The following is a 21,568-nucleotide window of genomic DNA, read 5'->3' on the forward strand; positions in this document are numbered from 1 at the left end:
AGTTTCGAATACTAATAGTTAGTACAAAACCATGAAAAGATTGCGTCTTTAACTGTCGAGTTGAACATTTATTATATATAGAGCGTTTACACAATTGAGCTAGCTTCCTTACAGTGAGCTAGCTTAGTTACTCAGATTTGAGGTATCCGAAATATCTTCGACTAGGCGAGCGAATTCGTGTCGCACGCGGACAAATCAACTCTTTATATCATTGTCATAGTACGATGCGGTCATATGTATTATGTCATATACATGTGGATAAAATACTGACTTGACAAACCCGCAAATCATTGTAAACAATACGCGTTCATTGCACCTCGACCAATTCCGAAAAGTCGATCGCGCTGGCGCGAGCGGATTGATACGCAAGACAGCTGATTCTTTCTATCAGTTGTTTCCGAATATAACAGATGTCCAGTGATTTTGATAAGATCTACAAATGCAATTCTTCGAGGAGATTTCCGTGCTCCCAAAAGCCTTGAAATCTGCTAATCAACCTCTTACTAAGCCCTCCAATCCAACCAAACTATACAATCTCCATGTGCAATCTTTGATGTCATTCTCAAAGGTAATGAAGAGCAAACGCTTCTGTTGCAAAAGCGTTACCATAGGTTTTAATTTCGGCGGTCCTAAACAACTGAAAATGTCACGGAGAGTTTAACTGGAATGAACTTTTAAACATTATCAACAGTAAAACTTCTCCGAACACTACAATTGTCTCTAAAATTGAAAGAAGACACTATGCAATGCACAGGAATAAAAGAGCTGTTTTAAGGTGTAAGTTGTAAGCATAAGGGGCTAGGCGTATTCTCCAACATTTTAAAGCGCTGTAAAAAATGAAAAGATTTTGTATGGAAAAGAACCAATAATCCTTTTGAAAAGTACAGAAAGCGCCATTCTATACATCGAGTTTAAAAATTTGTGTGATCGACCTATACTTTTTTTTACGAGAATGGTGCAACGGGAATAGTGACTGGAAACGGTACGCTGAAGTGTTGGAGACCGTTCCAGACTAGCTGATCTGAAATCCGAGCGTGTGTTCCTTCAACAAGGAGTCGCCACAGCTCACTTAAGAAAAATTGAATAAATCCGAGCGTTTAATCTCTCCAATGGAAAAACGGTATGGCCGAGTGATTAAGGATAACTAAAGGAAAATAATTTCAGACACTGCCCTCCATCAATCGCTAGAGGATTTGAAGAACAGTTAACAGACAAACATTTGAAATATCCAACAGGAAATCGTCGATATTTTGCCTGAGCTAATCCGGAAAATGATGAAGAAATTCCGGTAACGTCTTCAGCAATGAGTTGACAACAGTTGACATGATCGCCATCTGTCAGATATAATCTTTATATGCACATCAGTCTGAACGTCTGGCTAAAGCTGGACTTCAGACCTTCTATTGTGTTCGCTTCGCACCCCTCCACTAAGCAATGAAAATAGTGGTGACACTTTCTGTGAAATTAGATTTCTGCTATTCAAACAACCCTTTTTTCCTCTTTTCTATAATGAATAAAGGCAAACGATTTCATAGTTCCCTTCCTAAACGCATCACTTCCACATCTGGAGAACATTCAAACTTTTGTTCCGAACACTCCGTCAAGAACAATATAATATAGACGCAATATGAAAGCATTACTGCAAAGTACTCCCAGTTCTCCGTTTCACTAACTTCAGGGGCATCCAAAAGAATGGAAATTCAGAGGCATTACCATACCTGTCTACCTGCAACAGGTTCGACAGATTGACACAGCTTCCTCTTGAGTACACCCGATCAAACTTGGTTCGATGTCATCAGTGACTTCCTCTTTTTCCGAAAGATAATATAAAGAAGAAAGATTCGAAGAAGAATTTTAGATCAGCTGAAACAAACAGACTGCATTGTTGAAAATCTAATAAATAAAATAAATCTAATAAATAAATTGAAAATCTAATCTAAACTAGAAATGCTCATCCCAACAAAACATCTGGTCTTCTATTATATCTTCCATTGTGTGAAGCCGTCTATCCTCTCCGTTTCGCCTTTCTTTTTGGTAGTTTTTGTATGTTTCAAAGGACACGTTTTACGAGTAGAGAATGCCAGAAAAGAAGCTCAGACAGAAGAGTTTGTGCAAACATACCCTGTATCAGTACTTCACCCCTTCCGTATCAGCTATGTTTTCGTTGAGGGTCAGCGTACCGTTCACTGGGAGACCAAAAACCTACGCACTTCTATTGTTATTCTTCTAAAACTCTGGTTCCAAAGAGATATAAATCGAACCGGCGTTACGAGCGTAACGTGGTTAACGGTGTGGCACACGGGGGATGATTGTTTATCCCAGTTGGTACCATTTCCGATGAAGGGCTTGGTTTTTTTTTCGAGCCGGTTTTTTTCGAACCAAAAAGGGGTTTCCGACCCCGGGGGGGGGGGGCAACCAACCCCCCCCCCCCCCCCCCCCCCCCCCAAAGAGATATATACCACAAGAAACAAGTGATTTTCATTTAGCTGTACATTGACGTTTGTATCGCAGAAGAGATCACTCACATACGGATCTACTTACGGAAGAGAGGCCGCCACAGTTTGAAACTCACCTTTGCACAGCAGCTAATTTCTGCTTAGTTTTCCTCATTGCTTGTTCCTTGCATCATCGACAGACCTCTGTTATGACGGCGAAATTTGGTGATCTTACGAAATACGTGCACGGTGTTTGTTCAGGGACATTAATCCCAAATCTTACAGGTTGAATTCGTGCCGACAGATTGACACAGCTTCCTCTTGAGTACACCCGATCCAACATGGTTCGATGTCATCAATGACCTCCTCTTTTTCCGAAAGATAATATAAAGAAGGAAGATTCGAAGAAGAATTTCAGATCAACTGAAACGAACAGACTGCTTTGTTGAGGAAAAAATTATCAATTAGCTTGGGAAACTAAATCATTAGTCTCTTATAAGCGTTCGCAGAAATGTTGTTTGTTTAGTCTTCTCCAGTTTGTTGTTGTATTGTATTGTTTAAGACAAAACATCACAGCGTAAATATCGAAAGTCTCTTACGAATCCGGAAGTCATGCGGGAAAATCAGTGTCCGGAATGTATCAGAAGCCGATCCGTTCCCCCACATCGTCTTATCTGGGTTAAAGGCATCACCCCACGAATCTGAGGTGGTGCAGATTTCAGGTGCAGTATTCGTACACAGGATGGGAGACTACGGAGAGGGGGTGATTCCGTCCATTTCTTCCTAATTGCCGTAAAAAACCGCCCGAAGATACGGCTTCATTCGTTTTGGCGCACCATTTAGTACAAGAGGTTTAATTGGAGCGCGCCAGTCTTGTGCGGCGCCGCATCTTCCGGGAAGTTTTTTACGGCAATTAGGGAGAAATGGACGGAATCACCCCCCTCTCCGTAGTCTCCCATCCCGTATACGAATACTCCACCTGAAATCTGCACCACCTCAGATTCGTGGGGTGATGCCTTTGAACTTTTCTCCCACATCGTCTTATCTAGGTTAAGCTGAAAACCAATCTTTTTACCAAGTTTTATCAAGTTCGCAGGGAACCATTTAGCCTAACCGATGCTTGATGTTATTGCCAGGGAAACGAAAGTCTAACTGTCTAACGGTCATCAACCTCCACTCAAATGCAATTATAAATCCTGGCATTCCATCCTCAACAGTGGCAGCGAATATTGTTGATAAGATTGTTTCGCTGCCAAACCACTCTATTCACTTCAATTGTGACATTATTGTAGAATGGGTGAATTTTGTTCGGAAAGCTGCTACATAACTCACGAAGCATTCTTATGGATAAATTAAGGACGCCTTGGTTGTCCGAGGCATCTATGACCTCTTCCACCTCAACTGAAACGAAGGTTTTTTCTAAGTCGAAGGAAAATCGAAGGAGAAGATTCTTCCAATTTCGCAGAAATATTGCGACAGCTTGCGTTCTCGCAATATTTCTGCGAATTTGAAAAAAATGTGTATGTAGTCAATCGTGCTGAGCTGTTGAAACTCCGTTTGCTAGGAAAGTGGATGAGGGCTGCACCTCATCCAATGTTTCTCCAATCATATTAGGATTACTCCTGTAAATAGCTTGACATAACAGACAATAAACAAATTGGGCGTTAGTTGCCGATGATCGAAGCCGAAGTTTGTAAAGCATCGCAAGCTCAGAATTCGATACATAGCTGCCTGCAGCTGTTGCAGCTTTATGCTAACGTATTAGCTCTAGAAATGTTAGATATAGGTGCCTCCTAGCTGCTTTGAAAGTCTCCGCTTTTCTCGTACTGTCGTGGAGATGCTCTATGAGCTGATCAAATTCTCTATGTGGTATCTTCCCAAAAGGCGGTTAACGAAGCAAAAGCTCCTAATCGGTGATGATCCTGAGATTTCGCTTTGGTAACTTTACGGCTTTCTATGTGAAGTCTTCTTGAAAGAGGTGGTGGTCCAATCCCGTACAGAGTTTTGGGTCAACAGTTGCATCCGTCAGCCAGAAGCTCTCAGTGAGGATGATGTGATCAATTTCACTGCGGTACAAACGTCTACCATAAGGAGGAAGGATTCAGGATCTAAACTTCCATGGGTGGCTTTAGTCGCAATGTTTGAATTGGGAAGTCTCTAGCTGCTCATTCAAATAAAAGCTCCTGATAAGGTGTTGTTTCTCCGTTCTTGTAGAGCATTTTCAGCGCTGGAATAAAGTTATGATCTTCTTTGTAGAACTTTTCCAGATTCATATAGAAGGCCATACAAACAGTTCATCTGCAGCGTCATGTACGGGATTCAGTAGGTAGCGCCGTTTCCTCTCTGTCTCCCCAATGGTGTTTTTGATCTTCCCGGCTTGCATCATCAGTTCTTCAATGGCCGCTTCTGATGTAAGCGTGCATTGTATGTAGAGATCGCTTATCTAGTCATTCGTCTGTTCCAGCAAGATAGATAACGTTTGTAAACCGTTTCTTTCTGACGGTGGCTTACTTTTGGTTCCTCATGAGTCAAAAGACTTTTCAAAGTTTACTCTGTCCTGAGTTTAATTATGAGACCCACGACCAGGTTGACCACGGATCTCCCTCACTAAAGGGATCGCAGTCGGCTACGTGGGGTCCACGGGTGGCGGGTAGGGGGCTAATCGCGGACCAAAAGCGACCTTGTGCTTGCCCATAGACGCAGGTGGATTCAGAGGATTATGGATTAGGATTTCTGCTGAGCCAGGACTGACTCATAAAATCTTTGTAATTCGCACGTCGGTCTGGCCAAAAGCCTGCAATCAAGTGACTGGGAGGTGCAAGGGAAGCAGTTTGGAGTCGCCTGCAGCAAATAAGCTCCACATGTCCAATCCGGGAGAACGGAAGTTCTTCCAAAAACTTATACGACTAGAGGCTTGCAACTTGCCCATGGGTTTTAAAAATTTTTTGCATGTCACAGTAATAAAAACGAGTCTCTTGATTCCAGAGGAAAAACTGGTACGATAGCGCCAGGAAGGACGGGGTTGCAGGAGTCATATAGGCTACCGAAATGGAAAAGGACTAGGATGACGATCTGTACTTATAACGTACGTACGCTTGCATCGGAAGCGGCCATCGAAGGTCTGATGATGCAAGCCAAGAAGATTAATTACGACATCATCGGACTGACCGAGACGAGACGACGTCACTCTCTCAACGCCGTACGTGAAAGTGGAGAACTGTTCTTAGGAACATGCGACAGTAGAGGTGTAGGTGGAGTTGGCGTCCTCGTCAACACGAGTATGACAAGGAACATCGACCCTTTCGAACAAGTTACAACCCGAAACGGACGTCTGCGGATGAGAAGATGTGGACCACCACCAGCTTTGACTATCTTCGTCGCTTACGCTCCAACATCAAGCTACCAAGAAGAAGAAGTCGAAGCTTTCTGTATGGACCTGGAAAAGTTCTACCGAGAAGTTTATGCCTTCTACAAGGTCATAATTGGTGAATTCAACGCCCTCAGGTGTTCTTCTCAGGCCAAAGTTGGCCAGAGAAGAACGCCTGAGGAACTTCACATCGAGACCCACGCCCTACAATGAAATTAACAGGGGAGAGGCTCTCAGACTTCATCACCACGACTAAGACCATTCATGGGAACTCGCAATTCCAGAAGCCCCCCTCTCTACGTTGGACGTGGGAGTCATACAGTGGAGGGTGCCGTAATGAAATAGACCACATCATCGTCAATACAAGGTTCTGCCTGACGGACGTCGCTGTTGTGCCAAAGTTCCATATGGGATCGGACCATCGCCTCCTCCGAGGAAGATTTTCCTTCGCAAGGAGAGAAGAGAAAGCCGTCAAGTTCAGACAGCGAAATCCCAGAACTATCATTTAATGGGATCTCTTCGCGACGCTAGCCGGCTTTTGGGAAGATTCCGCAATGGACAACATCGACGAGGAATGTGACCGGCTCGTTGAACACCTTTACGACTGCGCGAAGAAGGCTGAGAGTTCTAAAACCACTAAGAGACGCCTGCCTCTTGAAACTCTTGAGCTGATACATCAGCGTGGAGCCGCAGGGAACCAAGAACTCACGTCCGTGCTCGCAAGGCTTTGCAGAGAGGCGATAAAGGAAGAACTTAAAGAGAGAAGGGCAGAAGTGCTGGCTGATGCTGCACAGGCGGTGAAAAGCATCCGCTATGCCCGTCGAGACTTCGCCAGTCGCACGACGAGGATGATCGCTCTCCGACCCCAAAGGGAACAACCATTGCATCGAGAAGGGGGTTGGAGAAAATCATCTACGACTTCTACTCAAGAAACGGCAAAATGGCTTAGATGAGTTCCACAGCGCAGCGGTGTAGCGAATCCAAATGAATTTGTCAAGAAGTAAACGAAACAATGTGAATTTTTTATGACCGTGGAAGCTACAGTGTTTCACCCTAATGCACTCAACCGCATGACTATCTCCACCGCACGTTTGCCTCGTCTGGTTGGTGACGTCCTTTTTTCGGAAATTAGAAACACATGAACAAACGGCTGCTTAAATAGTGCCGCACAGTTTAGATGATTTGGCGTGGAACCTTATATTTATCAGATCAAGGATAATGTTCATTTCATCTCATGTTAACACATTATTGTGTGCTATTTGTTCGAGAGAAAGTGAAGAGAAACTCATCCTTGAATTATGCTTCCAAATTTTTACGAAGTTGAAGGAATATACTTAGGTGTTAAATCAAGCTTGAATACCCTCCAAGTGTGTACTGACGAGTTTAGGGAGAGAACCACGGAATCATCACTTCAGTTCGTGATCATTTCGTGAATGCTTGAATATCTAAGACGAGGGGACGACAGAAATGTCGTTAGAAAAAATACAAATTCAATTTTTCGGAAAAATCCGTGTGTGTGTTTGTTTGGGTAATCACAAAAATCCGAAAGTGGGGTGCGACGGTCTCACCGAGTCGGCTTAGTGCAACGCCACAAAGCTATAAAATGTGGTGCGACGGATCTCTTACCGTCCCCGTCACCATTGTGTTCGGTTGTGCAGTAGCATCAAGCATTTGTATTCATTTGGATTTGGTAGAGAATAAATGAGACGTTGTGAACCACTTCATAGTCATGGTCACTGCACTTGTCGCGTTTCACCTCTAATACTCCTCCGCGTATCCATTTCGTTGCACGTTTGTCTTATGTTGGCAACATACCTTCCTCAGAAGGTGAAAACAAGCACCTAAAGGGCTGTTTGAATTGTAGCCAACAACTTACGTGATCTGACGTGGAAGCTCGTCTTTATCAGTACTATGATGGGGTTCACTTCACGTCATTTCATGTTAGCACGTCACCATGGTCATCATGCTATATAATAATGTGCTTAGTCTGTTACGTGTGTGTATTTGTGCATGTGTGTCTGTGTGTGTGTATGAAACGAAATTCCAAAGAGGGGGTGCGATGGGTCCACCGGCGTCGAATTGGTGCGCCGACGCCAGAAAGCTATAAAAGGGGGTGCGACGGCTCCCTTGACGTCGAATTAGTGCACTGGGGTAGAAGTGCTATAAAATAGGATGGGACGGATCCCTCGGCGTCGAAATGGTGCGCCAGAGCAAGATAGTTAAAAACGGATCCCAGTGCATCAGATTGCTGTGCTATAGTACAGTAGTATCGCTCAGTAACTTTGTTTGTCGCAAAAGGTAAATGGGACGTTGCAACCATTTCATACCCCTGGTCACTGCGCGCATTGCTTCTCACCTCCTCTGCGTCTCTACTTCCTTCCACGTTTGCCTCAGGTTGGTAACGTATTTTCCTCATAAAGTGGAAACGGAAATGCAAACAGCTGCTTAAATAGTAGCCAATAGTTTATTTGATGATTGATGATTTATTTGATATTTGGTGTTTGATCTGATGTGATGCGTTATCTTTATCAGTACGTTGATGTTGCTCACGTCAATTCCTGTTAAACATCATTCCGTCATAGCTGCTGGGGAAAAGGAAGAAAACCTATTTTTCGAATACTTTCACATTGCGTATATATTATATTGGCATCAAAGGTGTGTTTGAAGCAGAAGTTTGAATGTTCTTAAAGTGTAGAACTGACGCGTTTAGATTGAAAACTATGAAATCTTTCGCCTTTATTTAAAGAAAAAAGAAAGAAGGAAACGTTGTGAGAAAAACAGAGTTCTGGTTCTACAGAAAATGTCACTACTATTAATTTTTGATTAATTTTGATTTTCAGTGATGGCGAGCGTAGGGAACACCACAGAAAGTCTGAGGTTCGGCTTTAGCTGGACGTTCAGGCTGGTATATAATAACGATCTTAGTCCGAGTGTGTGTTTGTCTGTGAGTCACGAAATTCGAAGAAGGGGGTGCGACGGGTCCACCCGGCGTCAGATAGCTACAGAATGGGTTGCGACGGGTCTCACGGCGTCAAAATGGTGTGCATTAACTTCCTGTGCATGACGCAGAAGGTAAATGGGACGTTGCAGCCGTTTTATAGCCGTGGCCAGTGGGGGCGTTGCCCTTCACCTCTAAGACTCCTCCGCGTATCCATTTCCTTGCATGTTTGCCCTATGTTAGCAACATGCCTCCCTCAGAAAGTGAAAACATGCGTGCAAACGGCTGCTTAAGTATTAGCGAACAGTTTACGTGATCTAACGTAGAATGTTATCTTAATCAGCAGGTTGATGTCTTTCCCGTTATTTTATGTTAAAACATCACTCAGTGATAACAGTTGGGGGAAAGCAGGAAGAAAACCCATACTTCGAGTAATGCTTTTAAATTTTGTCTATAATATATTGGTAAGGAGTGTTTGAAGCAAGTTTGAATGTCTTCGAAATGTAGAACTGACGCGTTTTAAAAGAAGACTATGAAATCTTTCGCCTTTATTTATAATAAAAAAGATGAATGAAGATCGTTAGAGATACACAAGTCTGATTGATTTTCGTTGCTCGGTGAAGAGGAGCGGAGCGAACACCAGTCTTCAGAAAGTCTTCAGTAAAACTGGAGGAAAACCCATAATTTGAGTAATATTTTGAATTGCATCTTTATTATAATGGTATGGAAGGAGTGTTTGAAGTTGAAGTTTAAATGTTCTCCATATGTAGAGCTCAGGTGTTTTGTAAGAGAACTATGAAATCTTTCGCCTAAATTTATAAAAAAAAGAAGAAATCATTGGTAGAAAAACAGAATTCTTATTTTACAGAAAATGCCACAACTATTAATTTTTATTGATCAGTCAAGGCGAGCGAAGCACAAAGTAGTTGGAAGTCTGGTTCAGCCGTACTTCAGACAAACATGATAACCAGGACAAAATATTATGTAATGTTAAATAATTACATACATCATAAAATATTACAAAGAAAAGTCTTAAATGATTAAATAAATTACAGAGTATTATATTTGGTTTCAGTCGTAAGGCAACCCCCAACATTTTGTTTTGAAAATGCGTGTTGACAATGTAAAATTGAGAACCCTTAGGTTCGACCACCGAATGAGTCAAATTTTTGCAAAAGAGTTAGAAAATTGAAACCACTTCTAAAAGATGGAGAATTTTATTAAACGTACCTTACAGCAATTTAAAAGTAGATTTAATAGAATTTAATGACCCAAAAAGCTCAGATTCTGTCTAAGTTGTTTGGTATGGAAGATCGCGATTAATTTTGTCATAAGAGGAACAAAAGAAAAATTTTAGGTGGTTTTTCAGAGGAAGGCTTTACTAAAAACATTTATATCGCTGTTTTTCTCACCTCCCAGTCTTTTTGGAATTTTGTTGGGACAAAGATGGGATTCCGTGCACATTGCTGGTCTGGGAGACATGTGAACTGTTAGCTACAATTTGAGCAGCAGTTTGAAGACGAGTTTCCAATTTCCGAATAGGTGATTTTACCAACCTGACGACGCAAACGTGCGGTGGGGATAGACATGCGGTTGAGTGGGGTGCAGCACAACACTGCAGCCTCCACGTCATAAAAAAATTCACAATGTTTCGTTTACTTCTTGACAAATTCGCTTGGATTCGCCACACTGCTGCGCTGTGGAACTCATCTAAGCCATTTTGCCGTTTTTTGGCACCGGCGCAGTAGTTCGACTCCATGAGACCCACCTTACCACATTACAACGGTTATAGGCGTCGACGCACTAATTCGACGCTCTGGAACCGTCCTTCAACATTCTAAAACTTTGCAGAATGGGGTATGGATTGGACAGCGTTGAACCCGTCTCACTTCCTTTTATTGCTTCGTAGCGCCAGCACACCTAACTAACTCCGTTGGACACGTCTCACCGCGTTCTGGAATTTCGTTACACACACATACACACACGCAACAGAATGAGAGAACAATTTCCATCACACGCTTGGCTCTGGGTAGGACGCAACACATACAGTTCTCACCACTACAAAACGGTTAACAAAATCTCATTTATCCCCTGAGAAATTCAAAGCACCAATCCGATGCTGTGACTACCGCGAAATCCCTCTTTTCCCTTTCGGGGATCGACACAGCTGTCTTACGCCGTTGTGTCTTTTTGCTTTCTGGAATTTCCTTCCACGTGCACACAAACACACGGACATCCACGCATTCACAATGACAGGCTGAGCTCGCTGTTGTGTAGCATGTTACTTGAACCCGGAGAATACTAGACTTCCTAGCAAGAGAACTGCTGCATAAGAATAATGAGAAATTGTTATATGGTGGAAAACCAGGCAACTAGCAGGAAAAGAAACGAAATCAAAAAATGAAAAGAGAAAACCGACTCAAGTTCATATCATGAGAGGAGACGAGAAATAAAGCACTGATAAAACAAATATTGAACTTGAAATATTGAATTTTGAAAAACAGCACTAACACTTTGTAACGCTGTCGGCTTCCCAGCATTTAAAAATAGATAGAAATAATGTACACTTCACATCACCTTTGAAGATGGGCTTCTGCACTTGACAACTTCGAACTAAAATTTCATATTTTCCTCTATTTTTACATTAATTGGGACCAGCTTCTATCGGTTCTGTTTTGACAAATTTGCAAACACAATTGCTATTTATATTTCAAACATGTTTCTTTTTTTGGCAAAGTTGTCGATTGTCTGTACCAACTCAGCGATTCAAAATTAATCTTTCAAAGCCTTCAAACCTTTGAAAACCATCGAAGAATCTCTCCCTTTCTCTTTTGACGTGGGTACGAACTACGAGGTACATTCGAATGGAAAATTTAAAAAAAAATTGGCAGAGATATTAGTGCGGAGTGAAGTTGGAGTATTCTATTCGCGTACTGTAAAGTATGTACTTTGTAGCATGTCTCACTTTTCAGAGCAGCCTATATGTAGGTGAGTGAATAGTATAACACTGTCTTTAAATGAGTATAAATGATTGCTGCGCAAAATTGCATGAAGTCTATGTGAATGATAAGTGCTACGAATATCCTGCTTACCTATCAATGCATTTGAAATTTCTCTAAGTTGGATAATTCTTAGTCATTTGTCCATCTGTGTGAAGGGGTTAAGTGAATATTTATGAGGATCTCCTGGTAATTTCATTCGTAACATTAGAAAGTGTTTTAGCCTTCAGGTATACCTAGCTGTTGTGTTATTCGTGAAGTTAAAAGGGTTTGGAGATAACCGTGTGACCACGATTTTCCCGAATAGCACTGGGAAGTGGCAAATATATGCTATATATGCTCATTAGTACTATGTTCAACAACATCAATCCAATTTCGCATTTTCGCGTGTTTTCCTATATAATGACTTGCAGAGGCAAATGATGAAGCCAGTCTTCTATCCTACCAGACAAATCTGGTATCACTTTATCGACACCGGAAGGAAGAAAGGCTCGGTAAGCACAGGGGTGATTTCGATCCATCGATCAACTGCGCAGTCATAGTAGGAGCTATCCGCGATATCAGCGTTGGATCCAGAGGTTAGAGATGAACAAAACCGCCAGCTCTGCTTCTTTGGTCAACAGCAGGATGGGTCACCCAGGTGCACCCTTTGATGAAGGAACGCACAATTGTAAAAATTTTGACACGTAATGACAGGTACGATATCCGTGAAATATCACTCCCCTTACAATAAGTTTGACTGGATACGATTTCGTTGAATTCGGACCGCTGAAAGAAGAAGAAGGAGGATACGTTAGGCAACGAAACGACAACGGAAAAAGACTACTCAAAAATTAGCAGAGTGAAAATCATGTGAAAAAATAAGCTGGAAATTCATTTTCAAATAGAGAATGAAGTAGAGGATACGGTGCACGGCGTTGGTCGATACTTTTGGACACGCGCCTATACGTTCAAGTTCAATTTAGAAACGTTTGAGGTCTATGAACAACTGTGCAACCTATACAATGATTGGCGCGGGAGCCTTATGCATCAAACTAATGTTCTTGTTAAGTTAAGTTTGGGGTCGATTCGTCGACCTCGATATAATGAAAGCTTTGATGCAGTTGCAGCCAACTTCATTCTTACCGACTGTCCTACATCAGCCTGCTTCTCAAACTTTGAAGAGCATCAGCGGATCATCTTTGACAAAACTTCGTAGCAACTGGTCCTTTCTGCTTTATGACATGTTGATGCTAATAAAAAGCGTGCTTATGTTCGACTACAAACAAAATCTATCCCCAATTCTATTGAAATATAACACAAATAATGATATGTTATTCAACATTCTATCTATAACTTTTTTAAAGTCTACGATACACTTTATTTCACTGTCTACAAACCTCTTCTATCATTTTGTTAGTCTTCCAATGACTCTCTTTTAAAATTCATGTATCCGTGTCAAAAAAACAGCCCCCTTGTCCTCTTAAAAAACTGCTGTTTATCGCATTGCTTAGTAATAATAATAAAAGCTGGCATCAAACGATTGCTATTCCTCATTAATCTAGGCATTGCCCCACCCAGGTCTCAGCATGTCGCACTACGATAAAACCTGAACTGTATAGGGATAGCAAAAAGCACGAAAAGCGTGTGGAACAGCTTGCAAATGCAAATTCGGATATTTCTATCAGAAGCTCAAAGATGTTTTTATATTTGATTAGGTTACAGCGTTAGCAAATGTAGCATGTCCTTATATATTTTGCAGCTAAACATGCACATCCTGTTTTATATTTTGAAAAAGATGAAATGGAAAAGATCTGGGTACGTAGGTTCGGTACTTGTCTAGCGACGCAAAAGACAAGTTGTATATACAACGCTCATCTCTCTAACGTCAAGTAAAATTCGATTGGTTTAAATAGAAGAACCCAGTATTTGACGCAAGGAAAGATCAATGTACAAAGGCGTATGGAACAATACGAAATCACGTACATGGTCCAACTCGTGGCCTTTTATACGAAAAATAAGCACTAACAGCTAAAACAAAATTACTGCAACAGATACTGTATCATTCATGGGCAGTAATATGCGAGAAACCAAAGATAATGCTGTTGTGCAATACTCACCGAAAATTAAAAAAAAACCACGCAGCCCTTCCTCTTGTCGTATCTCATCAGGAATTTTAAAATATTAGTCGCTCTTTATGGAAGATAAAACAAAAGATAATGTTGCTTTTGAATAATTCTGCAAATTCACAGAATTTATTTTTAAATAGGTAAGGCTTTTAGGTAAGGCTGCTAATGCACAACTACACCATGAACTTGCAACCTCGTAAAGACAACTGAAAGAGGGAAAAAAGAGACGAGAGAACTATTCATTGGGATAAAATAGTATTTCTAAAGGCAAATGCAACAATCTCCGCTGACAATATCCGTCAGCGAAAAAAAGTATAGTTTCAAAAAAGAATAGCAAAACTAAAAAGTGAGCTAAGCTGCGAGATATCTGAGAGTTCTACGATAGGTTCAAAAAATCGAGCAACGTTCCTTGGGGTTCATAGGTGTACCCGGTGGACAGCGGAAAGCTTCAGCAAAACCTTCTATGTTAGACACGACATTGTTGACCCTGTAAATTTCATCAAATCTGTGTGGATATTACAGGACAGGATTGAGTTTTGAAGAAGGCAAAAAGTTGTAACATAAAAATATCTAATATATGCATGTTGTTGAAACTGACCAACTCAAAACTGACACATTTCAAATTTTAGAAAGTTATGATTGAAAGTTAAGGATCGAGTTCGAATACAGGAAGAAGCACAAGGTACACTAGACGTAAGCCGAAACAAATACTATTGAGTCAGTATGCGAACGAAATTGCTTTTTCACCGGGCAAGATATGGTTAATTTTCTGCTTTCCCGACTTCAAAAACAAATTTTAATACAGATTTAAACACCTTCACTGGCTATGCTTTCAGAATGAAACAGAGTTTTGTCATTTTCTTAGAAAGGAATTGTTTTCATCTGAACTTTGTATTCGGAGGGGTTTGGACACATGACATTAGTAAATTTTTGCAATATTTAGCAAGCAGCACTCAATATAGTAACACACATACCGTAGAGGTGATGGTGCATGCTCTTCTATTTCTATCCAAAGCATCAATTCAAAATCATTCAACTTTTCGCCCCAAATCTGTAAAGCAACAATCAGCAAACAAAAAGTTGTACCCACATTATATGTACGAGTGCACAAAAAAAACAAGCATGCTTTTTTGGCAGCTAATCAACTAATCTGATATATGCAGCAAATGTTAGCACAAACCAAGAACTAACCATGGGCCTTACTGCGGCCAGTTTACAAAGTCTTTCAACATGGGTGGGTAAAATAACCAAGAAGAGCAGCCCTCTATCAATTGATGCGTACTCTACCTCTTAGAAATGCAAATCAATTTTAGAACATCTTTTTCGGCCGCTACTGATAGGCGCATCTGCATTTTTAAAAGATGTTATCTTCGCAAAAACAATTGAAGTACAGCTGAAGTAATTTTCATAGTTTCTTTCGTGTCGGAGATTACAGCTAAAGGAGTCAGTTTAAGTATGATGATAAAGCAAATAACAGGAATCAATCCTATACAGGCTTTTAATATGGTTCTGCTCCTTTCACTGTGCTGAGACCATCTTCCGCTATGGTATTTACGAAGGATTTTAGCAAGCATTTTTTAGGTTGTTTATGAGTGGAAGGTAGCTCTTGCGAATGAGCTTCATCGCATTGTTTAAAAAATCTTTTTTGTGATTACTCAACATCATAATCTAAACTAGAACTTACGAATTACGAATGACTTACGAATTCCCAAGAAAAACATCTGGTCCTCTGTTGTATCTTCCATTGTGTGAAGCCGTCTATCCTCTCTGTTTCGCCTTTCTTTTTGGTAGTTTTTGTATGCCTTTTCAAAGAACACGTTTTACGAGTAGAGAAGATCATGCCAGAAAAGAAGCTCAGACAGAAGAGTTTGTGCAAACATACCCTGTATGAGTACTCCACCCCTTCCGTATCAGCTGTTTTCGTTGAGGGTCAGCGTGCCGTTCACTGGGAGACCAAAAACCTACACACTTCTATTGTTATTCTTCTAAAACTCTGGTTCCAAAGAGATATATAAAGGATAAAGGATAAAGTCACTGGCGTATCAATCCAGTTGCGCCAACGCGTTTTACTGGAAGTCGTAATCGTCGAGGTTTTTGAACGCGTGTTGGCCTATACAACGACTTGCGGGGGCCAGCCGATGATTAAGTCAGTGTTTTTATCCTCCCAGACAAGTCTGGTACCAATTTATCGACCCCGGAGGGATGAAGGGCTTGGTTTTTTTTTCGAACCGGTTTTTTTCGAACCCAAAAGCGGTTTCGAACCCTCGACGTGTGGCTACAACGGACCTCTAACCGACTGCGCCACACCCGCCCAAAGAGATATATACCACAAGAAACAAGTGATTTTCATTTAGCTGTACATTGACGTTTGGATCGCAGAAGAGATCACTCACGAATCGTTCATTATGACAACATATTGTCATTCTTGTACGGACCTACTTACGGAAGAGAGACAGCTACAGTTTGAAACTCACCTTTGCACAGCAGCTAATTTCTGCTTAGTTTTCCTCATTGCTTGTTCCTTGCATCATCGACAGACCTCTGTTATGACGGCGAAATTTGGTGACCTTACGAAATACGTGCACGGTGTTTGTTCAGGGACATTGATCTCAAATCTAACAGGTTGAATTCGTGCCGACAGATTGACACAGCTTCCTCTTGAGTACACCCGATTCAACATGGTTCGATGTCATCAATGACCTCCTCTTTTTCCGAAAGATAATATAAAGAAGGAAGATTCGAAGAAGAATTTCAGATCAACTGAAACGAACAGACTGCTATGTTGAGGAAAAAATTATCAATTAGCTTGGGAAACTAAATCATTAGTCTCCTATAAGCGTTCGCAGAAATGTTGTTTGTTTAGTCTTCTCCAATACCAAAATATTGTTTAAGACAAAACATCACAGCGTAAATATCGAAGGTCCCTTACGAATCCGGAAGTCATGCGGGAAAATCAGTGTCCGGAATGTATCAGAAGCCGATCCGTTCCCCCATATCGTCTTATCTAGGTTAAGCTGAAAACCTTTCCCCACATCGTCTTATCTAGGTTAAGCTGAAAACCAATCTTTTTACATATTTTATCAAGTTCGCAGGGAATTAACCTAACCGATGCTTGATGTCATTGCCAGGGAAACGAAGGACTAACTGTCGGCCATCAACCTCCACTCAAATGCAATCCCTTACCAATCAAGGCATTACATCCTCAACAGTGGCACTGAATATTTCTGATAAGATTGTTTCGCTGCCAAACCCTTCTCTTCACCTCAATTGTGACATTATTGTAGAATGGGAGAATTTTGTTTGTAAAGCTGCTACATAACTCAAGAAGTATTCTTATGGATGGATTAAGAATGCCTTAGTTGTCCAAGGCATCTATGACCGCTTCCACCTCAAGTGAAACGAAGGCCTTTTTTAAGTTGAAAGAGAATATAGCGACATCTCGCGTTCTCGCAATATTCCTACGACTTTGAAGAAAATGTGTATGTGGTCAATCGTGCTGACCTCTTGAAACCCTGCTCGGCTGTCTCTTATCCTATGTTCCTTCAATCATTTTAGGATTGTAAATAGCTTGTACATGACAGAAAATAAACAAACTGAGCGATAGTCGCCGATGTTCGAAGCCGATTTGTAAAGCATCGCAAGCTCAGAGCTCAGTTCCTAGCTGCCTGCAGTTGATGCGGCTTTACGCTAACGTATTAGCTTTAGAAATGTTAGATATAGGTGCCTCCTAGCTGCTTAGAAAGTCTCCGCTTATCTCGTACTGTCGTGGGGCTGCTCTAAGAGCTGATCACATGTGGTATCTTCCCAAAAGGTGGTTAACGAAGCAAAAGCTCCTAATCGGTGATGATCCTGAGACTTCGCTTTGGTAACTTTACGGATTTCTTTCCTTTTTATGTGAATTCTTCTGGAAAAAGGTGGTGGTCCAAACCCGTACAGAGTTTTGGTGCATCCGTCAGCCAGAAGCTCTCAGTGAGGATGATGTGATCAATTTCACTGTAAAGAACCACACCATAAGGAAAGGAGGAATAATTTCACTGTAAGGCACACCATAAGGAAGAGGGATTCTGGAATTCCAAACTCAAATGAGTGGCTTTAGTCGCAATGACTAAAGCCACCCATTTGAGTTTGGAATTGACCCATTGACTCGGGGATTCTCTAGCTGCTCATTCAAATAAAAGCTCTTGATGAGATGTTTTTTCTGCGTTCTTGTGGAGAATTTTTAGCTCTGAAATAAAGTCATGATCTCTATCTAGTCATTTGTCTGTTTCAGCAGGATAGATAACGTTTGTAAACCGTTTTATTTTCTAACGGTGGCTTACTGGGGGTATGCTGAAGGTGCAGTGGAAAAGCTGTATCTCAGTCGTGCCTCGATCGTATCAGCTGGCTAATGTCCTCACAAACGACGCGTCCACACCTTGATCGACTACGCTGGTGAAGGCTTTCTCATAGTCGACGAAGATTAGAACAAGGAGCAGCCGGTTTTCTGGGCAAACCTCTGTGACCGTCGTCACGGTCTGGATCTGGTCTATGCAGCTAAACCACTCTGTGAAAAACAGCTTGCTTTTGAGCTTGGGCAACATTCAGGACACTGGGTATGCGCAAATGGAATGAATGTGGTGAACATCATGATCGTCGTGATTGCTGCTAGCTGCGCAATGTGCGATGCATTTGGGTCAAATTTCAAAATCTTCCTACTTTCCAACAACTCTTTGGTAGTTTTTGAACTCCGATCCTAGTTTGTAGTCTTACAAAATTGGAATGAGGGGCAGACGGTATTCCCGGCAAACATTTATGACCCTCGACACGGTCGCCCATGCATGTGACTCCCGGACGAAATCAAACTTGTTCTTGAGGTGGCGCTTCATCATCCTATGCGCGCCTGGGATCTTGGTGGATACTTTGTACAACATCCTCACCAAGCATATCGAACAGTAGTACCGAACGTCCTTTCGTTCTCGGTCACCTTCCTCATGGATTAGAGCGGCTCTAGGTTGAGATGTGCTACACTCTCCTGACGATTCGAATACTCACAGCTCCAGATAGTTTTGCAGTCTTTTTGCGTAACCGTTCAGTTCCTCTTACTTTCTTCTGATACCAGTAAACACATATCGTCTCCATTCGAGATCACTACAGGCAGAACTGTTTTTTGTGCTAACTTACTTCCTAACAGTCAATTACTCAACGTATCAATCAACCGATTCTAATCCATGTAAGCTATCTAATCTATCTTATCTAACGGACCTGACCTACTGTGTGCATTTATGTATACAAAGCAATCGACACTACAACTTCAGCAGATGCGCCAATTTCAAGTAAACTCTACACACGGGCAGCTTTAAACAGGACGCATATCGTAAACTGCTGTTCGCACGGAAATATTGTTAATTACATTGATTACAACGATTTAATTGATTTGAAAGTGCATTTGAGCCCTGTTGGTGAAGTTCATATAATTTTATATTAAAGTAATCTAAAAGAGGAAAAATTAGCTCTTCCCAATACTTCGAGTAATGTTTGCACATCGTGCAGAGTGGGCTAGAACTGTTGGAACCGATTATAACGTGGTATAACATCTCTTCTATTGTCCACGTCCAAAACGAGTTAAAACTGAACTAACGACATAAAATAAGTAAAATGTGACCAAACCTATGTGTATGACGCACTTGCACCAGATACTGGACACTGCGCTTAATGTTATGCTAGCATCAAACACAAGGTTTGGCTACAGAACAAAAAATCCCAGATTTCTTCAGCCAACAAAGTGCAAAAGGGCCAAGATCTATCAGAGCACGGGAATGCTGCGTGGTACTTCTTAAATGGGTTGTGGAGAATCCACAACGGTGAACTAGCCAATCCAGCATCCATTGGAACTGCACTACACATCTAAGATCTATTCGAAGAACCTGCATCAATGTCGAACAGCACATCAGCAGGATTAATTGTGAATCGTAAAAACTCAGTGATACGAATCTATTCTTTGTTAAAGGAAGTTATGGAAATAATTGCTCGTGACAAGTTTTTAAATAAGTAATGGGATTAAATGAGAGGGGAGGGACTGCTGAATAAGATGGTCTTTCCTGTTCAAGATCTGCAACTTAGATTGTAAACCACTATTATTGTAAAACGTTCCCAATCCCGTTAATAAGGAGCGAGGAAAAGGAGGAAAAGAGAATGGTTCTCTGAAGGAATTAGCTGCAGACTCTCCGTCGAAGAAAGGTATCTGCATACAACACAGTGTCGAAGAAAATGTCTTTAGCCAAGATCAAGTTTGCTAGATTAACAACCACATCTTTTAAATAACTTTTTTTGTTTTCATCGCCATCAACGCTCAAGGGAAAGAGATTTGAGCACTGAAGGCAAAAGCAGCGCATGTCATAAGAGAAGTTTCCAGAAAGGGATTCTCGGAGTTGTTTTAGTTGGTGAGGAGCGTTGGGTGGACATTTGTGTAGACCTCCTCTGAGTGCATGACTTCATAATTTGAACAGCAATATGAAGTCACCCAAGTATTGCGAAAGAGTGCTCTTGAATACCATACCGCCATCACAAACATCCGAAATATTATACCTGATGGGAGCACGGAATGTTTTTTTCTAGCAAATGTTCCGTTCATTACTTTCGACTGCCGCACAATGTCGATATGAGAGTATCTGGGTCATTACTTGGTGAAGATGCGCAGAATCGGAACCTAGTTATAAAACAGATGACGGATGGTGTGAGTGACTGTGCGAGTTCTCGAAGTAGATCCAGGAAGTTTGGCAGAGAATCATGTTCGGAAATATAGAAAAGAATATGTTGAACGAAATAAAATTTCGCCTGAAAAATTATAAGAAGAGGATACCAACTTGCACACGAACCTCTGAGTTGTTATATAGTTTTTCCAAGCAGGCTGCTCTTTCACTAAACTCTAGCGACCAATCATTACCGTTCCATATCCTAGGCCTTCCATTTTCATCAAAACGCATCCCTGAACCTTCCCGATTTGAAATAATACAATCACATGGGAAAAGTGAAATAATCGAGTTTTCAAAAATGTTGTTAATCGAACGAATTCATATCATATTTGTGCTTTTATTACGTAGTCTAAAATTCTTGAAAAATTCCTGAAACAGATTCTTTGTTCTTTCAACCCTCCACTTCCATGAGTCTCTCCCCTTCCATGAATTCTTTGTACTTGAAGGATTCTAGCTATATACGCAGTGGGATCTCACAATAAATAAAAAGATTGAATAAGACCGACCCTGAGCCTTTTTTTGAGATTGGGGTCGATAAAGGAAATAGACCAAGAATTCTCCAAGGAGGAATAAATTCAAACTTCTAGTTCGGGAGGATGAGTTCCCATCCATTATGGATTGTATAATGTAGGCCAGGGGGCCGCGTATACAAGTTTGATTGCTACTTTCACATGGTAGCCCCACATTAACTAAACGCAATCATGTGTTCGAGTATACGCTTTGAGTACGTACGAGCTATTTGACCTGCACGGTTACATGGCGAAAGATTCAAATACACTGCAAAGAGATGTTCAGCACACCGCCAAAGCTCACTACCCGAGAGGTCGACTACCTGGGAGTGAATAATCCTTGGCAACAAACATTCGTTTTGTCACGCTGAACTGTTGAACACCGTCGTGTGAACTCCAACAAACCGGGTTATGTAAGCTTTTACGATATTTTTGTGTGCCGTTTGCTGCGCTGCAGGATCAGAGATCTGCCCGTCATCAA

General features: G+C 41.4%; 3 protein-coding genes across 5 annotated transcripts; 2 read left to right on the top strand and 1 right to left on the bottom strand.

Annotated features, from left to right (window-relative positions):
- Nucleotides 1-5,499: 5,499 nt before the first annotated feature.
- Nucleotides 5,500-6,015, top strand: RB195_017735 (uncharacterized protein; the record flags this gene model as incomplete). Its single annotated transcript, XM_013437006.2, has 1 exon — nt 5,500-6,015. The coding sequence occupies one exon, from the start codon at nt 5,500-5,502 to the stop codon at nt 6,013-6,015; it is 516 nt and encodes a 171-aa protein (XP_013292460.2).
- Nucleotides 6,016-6,356: 341 nt separating this feature from the next.
- On the top strand, nt 6,357-6,755 carry RB195_017736 (uncharacterized protein; the record flags this gene model as incomplete). Its single annotated transcript, XM_064184857.1, has 1 exon — nt 6,357-6,755. The coding sequence occupies one exon, from the start codon at nt 6,357-6,359 to the stop codon at nt 6,753-6,755; it is 399 nt and encodes a 132-aa protein (XP_064040738.1).
- A 7,479-nt stretch (nt 6,756-14,234) lies between these two features.
- Nucleotides 14,235-20,809, bottom strand: RB195_017737 (uncharacterized protein; the record flags this gene model as incomplete). 3 transcript variants are annotated; one of them, XM_064184858.1, is made up of 6 exons in its annotated part: nt 14,235-14,334; nt 14,822-14,898; nt 15,550-15,649; nt 15,730-15,808; nt 18,262-18,361; nt 20,702-20,809. In XM_064184858.1, 6 exons carry the CDS (start codon nt 20,807-20,809, stop codon nt 14,235-14,237), a joined length of 564 nt encoding a protein of 187 aa, XP_064040739.1. The 3 variants fall into 3 exon arrangements, with proteins under 3 accessions (XP_064040739.1, XP_064040740.1, XP_064040741.1); XM_064184860.1 differs by lacking the exons at nt 18,262-18,361; nt 20,702-20,809 and adding an exon at nt 16,322-16,359 and having other exon boundaries at nt 15,730-15,792; XM_064184859.1 differs by lacking the exons at nt 14,822-14,898; nt 18,262-18,361; nt 20,702-20,809 and adding an exon at nt 16,322-16,359 and having other exon boundaries at nt 14,314-14,334; nt 15,730-15,792.
- Between the last annotated feature and the right edge of the window lie 759 nt (nt 20,810-21,568).

This window comes from Necator americanus, chromosome II (assembly GCF_031761385.1).
Source record: "Necator americanus strain Aroian chromosome II, whole genome shotgun sequence".
Classification (NCBI taxonomy): Eukaryota; Metazoa; Nematoda; class Chromadorea; order Rhabditida; family Ancylostomatidae; genus Necator; species Necator americanus.